The sequence below is a fragment of the Thunnus maccoyii genome, chromosome 23 (assembly GCF_910596095.1).
Source record: "Thunnus maccoyii chromosome 23, fThuMac1.1, whole genome shotgun sequence".
In the NCBI taxonomy this organism is placed as follows: domain Eukaryota; kingdom Metazoa; phylum Chordata; class Actinopteri; order Scombriformes; family Scombridae; genus Thunnus; species Thunnus maccoyii.
The window spans coordinates 11,732,074-11,744,702 of NC_056555.1; the positions used below are offsets into that span (position 1 = coordinate 11,732,074).

The 12,629-nt window shown below is 39.5% G+C and overlaps 1 protein-coding gene across 2 annotated transcripts; it reads right to left on the reverse strand.

The window, feature by feature from the left end:
- Positions 1 to 4,386: 4,386 nt before the first annotated feature.
- On the reverse strand, positions 4,387 to 9,810 carry pus7l (pseudouridine synthase 7 like). 2 transcript variants are annotated; one of them, XM_042403322.1, is made up of 10 exons: positions 9,710 to 9,810; positions 8,617 to 9,455; positions 8,143 to 8,302; positions 7,799 to 8,018; positions 6,728 to 6,826; positions 6,518 to 6,599; positions 6,032 to 6,197; positions 5,614 to 5,737; positions 5,311 to 5,364; positions 4,387 to 5,220 (listed from the first exon to the last, which is right to left on the reverse strand). In XM_042403322.1, the coding sequence occupies exons 2-10, from the start codon at positions 9,428 to 9,430 to the stop codon at positions 4,837 to 4,839; spliced, it is 2,103 nt and encodes a 700-aa protein (XP_042259256.1). In that variant the 5' UTR covers positions 9,431 to 9,455; positions 9,710 to 9,810; the 3' UTR covers positions 4,387 to 4,836. The 2 variants fall into 2 exon arrangements, with proteins under 2 accessions (XP_042259256.1, XP_042259255.1); XM_042403321.1 differs by having other exon boundaries at positions 9,610 to 9,803.
- Positions 9,811 to 12,629: the final 2,819 nt, after the last annotated feature.

Sequence of the window (12,629 nt, forward strand, 5' to 3'; positions counted from 1 at the left end):
AATGTAGGAATTTGGTGGTTTGGTCAAGGATGTTCTGGCTATACAGCCTATTTTGCCTCTTGCATCTCTATCTCCATTTTTATCAGTTTCACACGGTCTATACTTCTCTCTATCCATTGTTTTATCTTTCCTTTCTTTTCTATTCTTCTCCCTGCCTCCATTTTCTTCTTCCTCAGTATGACAGGTGTTGCATGACTACTGACTGCAAGCTATTATTTACATGCGCTTTTATGGCTCCCACACAAAGTTGGTGTTGCATTATTCGTTTTTCTCTGTGACGTTAAATATTCATGACTGATAAGCAACAACAAAAAGTTAAAGTTTTGAAAATAGCCTTCTTAATTATTATTTATCAAGGTTTTAATGTTCAAAAACTCAGATAATCTGCCAACTGAGCACCCCGCCCACTTCAAACTAGCGAGAAAAACACAAAGATAGAAATCTTGTAACTGAAACAACCAAAACTGTTCAAACTTTGCCAGAAAACTTTGTCTTCATGTAGGACCCCATCACTCATAGTAAGAAGCTGATTGAAAAAATATGTTTCTTTAAAGGGCTGAAAAAAAAAACAGGGGCATTTGGCCAGAGAAAGCTATACAGTTCCTCCATTTCATGGTAAGTGTCTTTCATAACCCTCGGTTTCCTCCTCTTCCTCCGACTCTCTTTCCAAGGAAAATACATATTACGGTACGTGCATGGTGAATATCTTTCATAACCCATGACTTCCTTTTCATTCTCAAGCCTTTGCTCTGCTTTTCAACTAAGCGAGACATGTAGTAAAGTTGTCATCTTTGCCGCTGAAGTGGGTCAACATTTATCTACAGCCGGCTGGAACGGGAATCAGCCTAGGGATGCAGAGAAGTCATTCACCCATGTCTGCCTGTGTAGGGGAGTCACAGATGACAAGCCAGCCATTAGGAATTATGGACAGGGGGACAAAATTTTCCAAATTAGGCCCCTCATCCACACCCATTCCAGCACCATGCTCTGTTTTGCATACCTATACTCAATATGATTATAAAGCACAAAGAGTAAAGCCAGTTAATTCAAAACACAGAGAAAAATCAGGTTCTTATAGAGGGTGATATCATAGGAACAGTCTGATTATTTTCTTGCTGACTTTAGGCCAAACAATTTTTTAAGTCACGCTGCCGTTTGCTTTACATTCGCGACACATGTTCTGCACGTCTGACTGCACAAGTGTTTTGACCACACCGTTTCCAAAATAACAGCAGGGGGTGGGGTATCAGATAACAAGCTGAAATCTGTTTTAATGATAACAATACATTTATTTGTCATGTAAATATATATAAATTGTATTGTCAGTGATATAAGTCAGTAAGTAAACTATTGTACTTGATCCCATTTAAGGGTCAACCATAGACCTTTCCATGGGTCCCCCTTGGGCCTTGGGCCAGGGTCCTCCCCTTCCCCCCATGGCAGAGCTGATTGCTGAGCAAGATACAGCCCTGTTCTAGATAGATAGATACTTTATTATCGCCACACAAAAATCTTGATGGTAATTATTTGGTAGAGCATGGTAGCTCATTTCCAGTGTGAAAGAATCTGCAATGTAGAATCTGACAACTTGAAAGTACCATGTTGTTTCCTCTGCAAATGTACTGGGCATTTTTTCTGTCTTCTGCTGGGTATACATGATCACTAAAAGTGTGATGTTAATATTCACATCATTCCTACTATCATCAAAGAAGACACTTGATTCAATAAAACTCCTTACACCAAAATTATGTTACCTGCTGACAAAAATTTTCCCTTGTTTTACAATAAAATTTTAGGACTTCATCCTTGACTTAGTTAAGATAGAGCTAAAAGTGTGAAGCCAGTTCCTCACTATTGATGCTTCACAAAACATGTAATTGAAAAATAACCGTGAGTGATAGAGAAAAGGTATGAATGTAACCTCGGTGACAAATTAATTGCGTTTGGTGTGGCTGCTTAACAATAAAAACCATCCTATTTTTCGCTGGTTGAGTGCTGTCAGTGTGAAGCAGCAGTAGAAAATGTTGGCTTTGCATTAGCAGTAGAGCTGCAGCAACTAGTCAGTTCATTGATTTGTTGCCACTTATTTTAAAAATCGATAAATGGATTTGAGTCATTGATGTGACATCTATGAGTTAAAATCAGTACGTAGTTTGATGGGAAAGAAGGCAAATGGAGAACATGAAGGAAGTGCTGTTGGGATGTTTTCCTTAAATTGCGTCAGATTAACAACTAACTGCCAAACGGACAGAATGACTCAGACACAACATGACAGGCTAAACTGTCGCAGTAACCACATACAAAATTGAGAGAGACCTCTTAATAGAGGTGCAATTCACACAGAGTCTCATCCTTTTATGGTTAAACATCATGGTTTTCTGGGATAAAAATTGTTGCTTGAGACATTCTGGGAATGTTTTTAGTCAAAACATCTGTAATGTTCCACCTAAGCGTTGAGGATGTAATGAGACTGTAGAGAGGCCAGAGATGCTCAAAACTACTGTAGATGTTCACCTGGGGGGGGGGGGGGGGATATGGGGAGATATGTGAGAACTAACAAAAAAAAATCATTATATTATTATGAGTGTAAGAAACTCAAAGCATCATTCTGAACATAAAGAACAAGTCATCTATCAAGGTTTTAGTTTGATTCCCGAGGCATAAAAACATTAAAACTCCTCTAATATACAGTACGATTCAATCTGTAAGTGTTACAAGGATTTTAATTATCCACTCTCCTTTCTAGTGGATAGTATGTCATTTTGTAACAAAACTCTTCAAAAAGTGGAGAAACTCATTATTACTAATGGTTCTCTTTGGCAGACAGTTTTGCTTAGAGGCAGGTACTTTATCAAACAGCGCTGATGACAGGTTGCATGTCAGAACCCACCTCCAACCAAAACATCCATACAGTTACTTTTCACTTTGCTTACAGTAACAGGTATTAAAAACAGCCCAGTGGAATCCAATGCGAGTTATGCATGAGGGAGGAGGTTTTTATATGCTGCTGTCTTTAAACATCCTCATCAAAAGTCCATAAATTAGTCACAGGAGGAATAGCTGGCTCAATTTTAATACAGATCGAATGCTGCCTCTCAGCAGTATAATTACACCGTGGTTTTATGCTTCATTATATTTTATAGTGGTTCTTTAAATGCCTCTCCTTCTGGTGTATAGTTCGTTTTTACACAAGTGTGTCTCATATGAACTGGCATGGTGGATTAAGTCTCAGATTAGGAGTGTGATCATCGTTAGTCTTTTAGCCATGAGGCGCAGATGTTTTCTCTCTGATAAGGAACTCAATATCGTGCCAACATGACCAAGGGTAATTTTTGTGGGCATTTACACAAGTAAATAATCACACTTTAACAAATTAGTTAAAACTATCTGTCTATGTGACACTTGGAGCAATGAGTACCTGTGACATGTGCTTGACAATCTTTGCCTGTTGTCTCCACCTAGTTGTGATTAGTGGGAAGTACATTAACCAAACACGAGTTGTGTCCAATTTCAACACCACACACACTTCTTGTATTCTTAACAGGCTTTGTGTATGAGGTGTGTTCACAATGGAAAGTGACTAAATTAAGTATACTGAAAGCAGTCACTAAGCACACGAAATCCATTGAATTTGTCCCACAATGCAGCACACAAAGGAAATAATCACAGCTGGAAAAAAGGCAGATGATGAAAATTGCAATGATGGCGAAACAACTCCAGGGAGCTACTAGGATACCAAAATGTAGCATTTTTTTAAAAAAAGATTTGATTTAATTTTTCTTTAAAAGACACAGAGGGGCACTTACAAACACCACACCTGATTACTTATTTTACAAAGTAATGTTTGGTCTTATCTTGGAAGAGAAATGCTCATGGATATTATCAAAATTTTTGCTATGTGAAAAATTTACCATAGATAGACAGTGGGCATATTTTTGAGGATTTTGGGGTCCTTTTTTTCATATTTGGAAAATTTGCAGTTATGGGGACTTGTAGATTTATCCAAATGTGCAAATTGTTAGGTACCTTTCATTCTAGTTTAAACAGTTGTTTTGTTTTTGGCTTTTTTTTGCTTAAGGATTTGTATTTTTTATGTGACAATACATACATATTATTAGTAGTATTACTAGATAACTAAATGTATGGGTTTTTTCGTTCTTTTCCCTTTTTTATTTGAAAAAAATCTGAATGTTGCTGGACTATTCAGGAACTTTGCGGAAATGCTGAGTCTTAGTATCAATTATGAAGTTCCTTTTTAAAAAGCAGAGAACATTGATGAAATCTACATCATTTCAGGGGGATGGAGTTCAAACTACTGTTTTGAGTGGGAAAACTAAAAGTATAGAAAGTTAATTAAAAAGACAGAAAAAGAAAAAACATAGTACATTGATTCCTTACATTCTAAAAGTTTAATTAATGGCACAAAACACAAATACAAACTTTGCACACTTGGAAGTAAACAATGGCGATGTAACTTATTGGCCACAATGTAACACAAAGCTAAAATGAAATGTTTCTTACTCAGGAGTTTTAACCAAATCCAAGCAGCTTCAAGTGCTATCTCATTAAGACTTGTTCACATTTTGTAGTGCCGTCTTTTTATTATGAGTTATATCAACTAGACTGTATGTTTTCTCCATGCAGGATGAGTCTTGTGCTCAGTACTTTAACGACAAATGCTACTGACACTAAATCACAACCACCATGGGGTCAACTGAGGTACAAAACAGTGTCGGTAGATTACAAAAAGCTGTCTCTTTGAAAAAGAGAAGAGATTCTCTTTTCTTTTTTTTTTGAAGTGTATACTAACACAACTGGGAACATGACATCTGACCTCTAGGGATCACACTTCATAATCTCTCTGAGGCAGATAGTGGCATAGCAGGAGGTGTCCAGGTCGAAGTTTAAGGTGAGTGTGAGCAAGTCTGAGTCCTGCTTTCCTTCTACTGCTGTGACATTCAGGTGGTTGTCACTTTTTCTACTGCTGTTTCCTGTCATCTCTCCCCCTCCCTCCCCACCGGCAGCCGCTCTCTGTAGCTGGTAGCTGAGGTTGTGTAGAAAGGCCAGCAGGGGGCGGTAGCAGCCTGGCAGGTTCAATTTGAGGCTGCTGACTCTGAAGCGACAGTTCTCCAGTCCGTCTCTGGCCAGTCTTTCCTGGTACCAAGTCCCCATGGCATTTTCTGGATACTTCACTGTGTTTCCTGGCATCGGTAGTAATACCTGATGATGAAATAATAAACACTCAGTAGCAACAGTAGTAACAGAGAAAATAGTAGCATTTTTGCACATGTATTTGTCTAAGCTCCATACTTGTCCCAGAGAGTAGACTCCCTCTTGTTCCTCTTGGTCTGTCACCACATGTATCTGGAAAAGCAAAGAAAGGAAAGATCAGCAACACTGATAGGATGCTTCCTCTGGTTAACAGCAGCTAAAACGCCCAATATGAAACTATACTAAATACTGTGTTAGAGTATAAGTAAGTGTTAAACTGTTCCTTTAATCGTTGATGGCTGAAAGATAGTTGATTGACAGTTTGTATCAATAATCTTGTTTCAACTCCCCTGAAATATGAGTTCAGCTGCTTGTTTTTTTCTATTTTCTATTCTATTTTACCTGAGCGCTGGATTCCTCGCTGTCCTCCAGTTTGTTTTGCCCTGACTGGATCCACACCAGGTCTCCTTGCCTGGCACTGTGGCCCAGAGTAGCCAACCTGTGTGCCACCGCCTCGTTCCACACTCTGTCAACCGCAAGCAGATGGATCAAAAGTTGGCAGCTAGCTTTCATTTTTAAAATGAAATGAATTCAATTGATTATGACATATTTAATGATAGTTTTTCATGATTACATCTAATCCTTAAGAAAAAGAAAGAAAATCACAAACTCAAGGCAGGATTTATTTATGAATTGAAAGGATGAAAGCAAGTGATGCTGGGTTAAACCCCAAAACTGGAACAATCTGATCAAAGTCTTTATCTCCCAGCTGTGTCAGCAAACAAAAGAGAGCCATGTCTGGTATATTCCTGCTGCTGACCTGCTGCAGTAGGCATGTGGGTAGAAGACTCTCATGCTATGGGGCAGGCTGAGCCAGGCTTGGGCACAACCATCTGGACCAGTACCGTAGCGGTTCAGGGCCCGCAGCATCAGCCGCTCCCTCGCTTTGGACAAGGGCATCAATGCCAAAGACTCCTTAGCATTATCTGTTATGGAGAAGCAGGAAAGACAATAAAGAGTGAAAGAGAGATTAAAACTCTTATGTTATGTGAATTCTTACGTCAATAAAATTGCTATTTGTTGTTCTGCAAAACAATGGGGTTTTCAACAAAAATCTTTGGATTTCAGCAGTTTCTTTGAATCAAATAGAGGAACTGAGTATTAGCAGCAAGGCAGAACAACAGGAAGAAACACATAGTTCCTCCAGTTCCAGACAAAAAAGTTCATGGGAGGCAACTTTCACATCATCTTTTATCTCTTTCAGAAAAAATGAAGCTGAGACTGTCCATGTTGACCCAGCTCTGACCTGTTTGAAGGAAATGTCTCTTCGCCTGGCTCTGAGGATCATCGCCATCTTCTGGAGTGAAGAACAGACGCACAGCATTCACCTGACCCACGAAGAAGAACATACATCACAACACAGTACTGTACAGCCTGATAGTGTTCCCTCTGGATTTTCAGGAACAATGCAGTGAGCGATGCCAACTTTGAAATGCAAATGGTCTGCAGAACTTACCATGTCTTCTTTGAGTAGAGCCAGCCCTACTTGGTCAGACTGAACACTCTGCCCGCTCCCAAACCTCTGAGGCCCATAGTAGTTGACGAAACCTCTGGCCTGAAAAGAAGAACAACGAAGGTGAACGTAGCAGTGGCTGTCTACTGGTATTGTAGCTACTTTGAACATTAAAAGTGAGACAGAAACAACAGGTATCTACTATTTTAAAGATGAGGCTGGTGGTGTTTTATATTTTCCTTACTGTCAACAAATTACATGAAAAGACCAAAACCAGCAATGTGCTTCTACTGAAGATATATACATATAATTCAAGTTTTAAACAAGGCTCAACGAAGTCCTCAAACAGCTGGGCACTGTAGTTTTTAGCAAATATTACTCAAAAAAGAGGAAATGGTGCATTTGTTGGGGACTATTTTCAGTTGTGCATTAATATACATTTGGTGCTCAGGTGAGTATTTCTGGCAGTAGGACAGTGTATGTGGGATTTACTCAAAATAAGCTACATCATTATGAAGAAACATGTCTCCCTGTGCAGCTGTGTGGCTCATTTATGTGCTTTTAATAACTTTTGGACAACAATGGAGGGCTATGTTACAGAAAAATGAGTTGTGTCAGGCTTTGGCTACATAGGCAATACTTGTTAGTGGGATCAATTCATTGATGGTTGTGGTCTTTTCATGAAATAAGAAAAATATAAAATATCACATCCTTTAAAATTATTCTCATTACGCTAATATAATGATGTGATATAAATGGTGCCTTGTTCTGATCCTCAAGTTGTTAAGGCTGTACCACTGGCCTCATCACAACCTTCAAGAGAAGAATTGTAAAGGAAATAACAGATTTCAGCCTCATATGTAATATCCCTTTTATAAATTTATTAGAATTTATTTTTATTTTAGGATGGGGCCAAATAAATGCAGTACATATAGGGATAGGCAGGACTTAAAAAAGGAGATCCTTTATGGTGGTTTCTATGTAAAGAATTCTCATTTGTATTATAGTAACAAGAAAAATAGAGGAGGTAATGTGTCTTGTCCCAAACTACAAAGAAATAAAAATGAGTAGTACCTTGACATTCTCCACTGCTTCCTTTACCAGCCCTACCAGGCGAGTGTGTGTGTCTGCACCAGAGGGGTGTGTGTCACCGGCCCCGTGTGGCCTCAGGTGGCGGACCACCAGGTCAAAGTGGTTCCCCTGCAGTCGTCCAAGCCTCAGAGGCTCGCTGACAGAGCGGACCTGAGAGACACACATCCCTCTCTTCTCGAACTCTGCTGTCTTCTCTTTCAACCTAATGAAAAGAGACATTAAATGAATGTGTTGGAACAGATATAAAATGGCTTTAAAAGAAACATAAACTGTGAATTTCAGTATATAATTCCCAAACCAGACCCATGAAAGAAACCCAGCACTACCGTTGAGGTGAGACCTTCTTAACCACCATGGACTGGTAGGTGATGGCTCTCTTATCCTTGATCCCAGCGTAGGTGAAATCTGATGGTAGGACGCCGAGCGCTGCTGCCATGTAGCTGATGGCCTCCAGAGTCTCCAGGTTCTCCTTACGCAGAGTGAACGCTAAAAGGGAGGACACGTGTGGCACAATAATGTTTTTCTTTATAAAAACCCTTACTTCCTACATTATTTCAACAAATAACTTCCTATACCTAATCAGTTGGTGTGTGACTTTGTTTGATGATTTATGCTGAGTCATCCTATGAGAGTCAACTGACTGAGGGCCTAAATGAACAGTAAATGTGTTCTCCTGTGTTTACAGAAAGTAGCTTTTCCATTTTTCCAGATTTATGCATATCAGAAGTGCCAGCAGAAATGATCAGAGACAGAACAAATTGGCAGATACAGTGATTTTTCTGATATGATTATAACCATACCGGTGTAAACTTCCTCTTCCTTACGGTCCTCCGCTGTCCTCTTCTTTGGCCTGCCTCTCTCCCTCAGTCTAACCGAGATGGCTGTCCTCTCCTGCTCGTTGAAGCTTTTTGTCTCCACCAGTTTGCCAAACCGTCGGCTCAGGAAGTGGTGGACAGCAGTCCTGTGCTCCTTATTATCATCAGGTTGAAATGTGTATGATGAGTCTCGCACTTTGGCATCTATGAACCTGAAGAAGTCCTCCGCTTCCTCCTCTGTAACCAGCTGGGAGAGCTCTCTGTAATCGGGGTCTTCTCTCACCCTGATCTCAGGTTGTATGGTGACGGTCATGAGGAAGGGGAAGCGGTGTCTGACAGCACGGTGGACATTAGCTCTCTGGTGTTTGTCGGCAAAGTATCCCAGAGATAGCTCCTTGTTGGCCGGCTTTTCATCTTCTTCCTTCTCATCTCTGAGACTCACCACAAACTGCTCAAGCTCCTCACTGACTGACTGGCCTAAAATCATGCTCAGGTCAAAACTGCCTGGGCTAGGTATGGTGACATCCACCCTACAATCAGCTGAGCCATCAGTATCCTGTATGACCTGGAAATCATAGTGCTGCTTCCATTCTGTGCTGGTTTCACTGGTCTTTTCTGGAAATGCACAGTGTGGTGTCTGAGGAGCGTGTGTTGCTGCTGGTGTATTGACTTGCTGTCCATTTATGTCTATTTCAGTCACCACAAAGTCTCTGATAAAGTTCTTGATGCTTCCAAGAAAGCCTTCATGGCTGGATATGAAGCATGCAGGGACGTTCACAGCATCACTGTCCTGCTTCATGGTCACTTCATCCACACACTTAGTCCTGTTGCGGAAATGGACACAAATCAAATGTTACTAAGGACAAACGTAACGTTAGGAGGATTAGGAAGATGACAAATGCTTATTTCTGCTGCAGAATAGGTATTACATGTAAAGATAGCCCGCACAATAACAACAGCGTCCTACACGTTAACTACCTCGAGTTGGCGACGCAGAGAGCTGTGCAGAAAAGTAAAGCGCATTTCTCTCTGTAAAAGCGAATATACAGTAGTTGTGAATGAATAATGACAACGTAACTGCTTGTTTTCGTGATGAACCCGCCTGTAGCATTTAAAAACAACCACGCTGAAACAATTCAGTTTACTTCCGCGTCACGTGACGTAACCCACCTGAGTGAGTTTTCTTAAAGGGGACGACGAGCGTTTTCTTCTTCTTCGGGTCCCTTGAAAGCCTTAAACCCTAATACAGTACAGTACAGTACAGTACAGGATATTCTTACAGCTAACAGCAGAATTCAGTTCAAGTTTTACTGAAGTTGCATAGCCTGATATCACATTCGTTTTAATTTATTCACATTCAATGTCAGTGTGTCAACAGGTTAATACTGTCCACAGTGGTTAAAAATTGGATAAACTCATAAAGAAATAACAATAACGTCACAATAATAACAAGAAGAAAAAGAGGAAGAAGAAGAACTCTTCATTCATACTCATTCATTCATTTTTTGCTGGAAAATCTTTCCAGCAAAAAAGACAAAAAAACAACTTTATTTAAACGAAACAACAACAACAAATGTTTATTATAATTATTATGTTATCAATTGTTAACACACAAAATGGCTTTACTCACAGAAGGCTGTTATTGAGAGAAAATATCATGAAACATATCAGAAATTAACCAGATCCCATTCCTTATCCACTATTATTTGTACAAACGTGTCCTTCATTTCAAAAGGACAGTTGTTTTAAAGAATTTGAATGTGTCTTGATATTTGTAGAATGGGTAACTTGAGGCAAAAGAGACACATGGTGAGACATGATGCACCACAGCTCATCTTTCTCTAGAAACAGCTTGAGAAATTTCCATAAATACTTTATCAGTATTTAACAGGATGTGATGGTGTTGAATCATGTTGAGTCATATCCTTGTATATCACCACACTGCTGTCTGCTACAACGAAGCATCTGTACATAAAGGATTATCTTGGCTACATGTAAGCCCACTCTTAAATCATGTACAGTTATAAGCAAAAGTTTGGCCACCTCTTGACAAATAACATATTTTGGTGATTTTTTTAATTGAAAAGATGTAAACAGTGTCTCTAGGATATGGGGAAAAAACATATTATTTTCAGCAAACAATAATGCATAGTTACTTTTTATGCCGTAAATTAAAAAACATCATTGTAGCATTTGCAAAAGTTTGGGCACCCTACATAGTCAGTAACACCCCCTCTGGCAGGTATCACAGCTGGCAAACGCTTTTTGTAGCCAGTTCAGTTCTTGTATTTGGGATTTTCTCCAATTCTTCCTTGCAAAAGACTTCCAGCACTGCAATATTCTTGGGCTGTCTTGCATGCACAGCTCTTTTAAGATCTACCCACAGATTTTCAGTTATGTTTAAGTCAGGGGACTGTGGGGGCCATTCCAAAACCCTCAGCTTGTGTCTCTTGAGCTAGTCCATGGTGGATTCCTAGTTATGTTCCTAGTTAGGTTTCATTATCCTGTTGTAGAAGCCATCCTCTTTTCAGCTTCAGCTTTTTTACAGACAGCGGGATGTCTGCTTCCAGAATTTGTTGGTATTTAATTGAATTCATTCTTCCCTTCACCCGTGGTGAAGGCAAGATGTTTTCATGAAATGCTACTCCTTTTTTTCTCTAAAAACCTCTGATTGTGGCCAAAGAGTTCTATTTTAATATTATCAGTCCACAGCACTTCTTTCCAAAAAACATCAGGCTTCTGTAGATGTTTCTTTGCATACTTCAGATGTTTGATTTTATGATGAGGACACACGTAAAGTTATCTTCTACTGACTCTTCCATGAAGGTCTTGTTTGTGCAAACATTGTTGCACAGTGGAACAGTGCACCACCACTCCTGTCTGCAACATCTCCCTGCAGATTTTTTGCAGTTAAATGGGGGTTTTGATTTGCCTTCCTGACCAGCATACAAGCAGTTCTCTCCGAGAGTTTTCTTGATCTTCCAGATCTCATCTTAACCTCCACAGTTCCCTAAACTGCCATCTCTTAATTACATTTCACACAGTGGAAACTGCTGACTGACAACACTTTGCTATCTTTTTGTGGCATTCTTCTGCATTGTGGACATCAATAACTTTTATTTTCAGGGTCTTACATAGTTGCTTTGAGGAACCTGTGGTTGCTGAGTGTTCACATAAGGTTTGAGTCAGACTATTGGTAAAGCTTTTATTTGGTAAGCCCTTCTTCCCAGAGGGGGCAGGGTAAAGGGCCCAGATCATTGCATCACAGAAAAGTCAATGAGCAGACTAAAAAGGACCCTTCATTCTTAAAAAGGTGACAAAGGTGACAAAAAATGCTTATCCCCAAGATTTTCTCAGAAATACAAAGATCAGAATGACTGAACAAAACATACAAATTGTGATTTGTTAGTTGGACTAATAAACAGTTTGTCTGGAGATCACTTACTATCATGAGTGACTGTGGTGGTGTGGTTATGACAGCCAATATCTCAGTTTATAAAGTGTGGTGTATTGCAACTGTTTTCCTACACCATTATCACTCTCCTTTTGCATCTACTATAAAGACTTTAAGTGTGCAGATAGAATTTTTGACCAAAACATCATTTGACAGTGCAGAAATAGGAGGAGGAGAGGGATTTACAATCATACCAATTATGTGGAAACCTGACTTTTCACTGGTTGATTATTAATGGGAACATGGGGTATATAGAAAAGTAGAGGGAATGCATTGAATATCAAAAAGGTCAAGTGTTTTTTTTCTCATAATCACTTTTAGCCTTTTCACAGTTATGGTTACATCACTTATTAATGTATTCATGACTTTATACATAACATTCACACATGTAGACAAAGTGTTCACTGTCAGTGTAACATATCCCAGTGCCGGCAGGTCAGTGTTCTCGTTTGTGATGGTTTGAAGCCAAGAAACAATGTCATCAACTTGCCAGGAACCTTATTGGACATTAAATGTTATCATCACCTTAAACTAATGCCTGCAA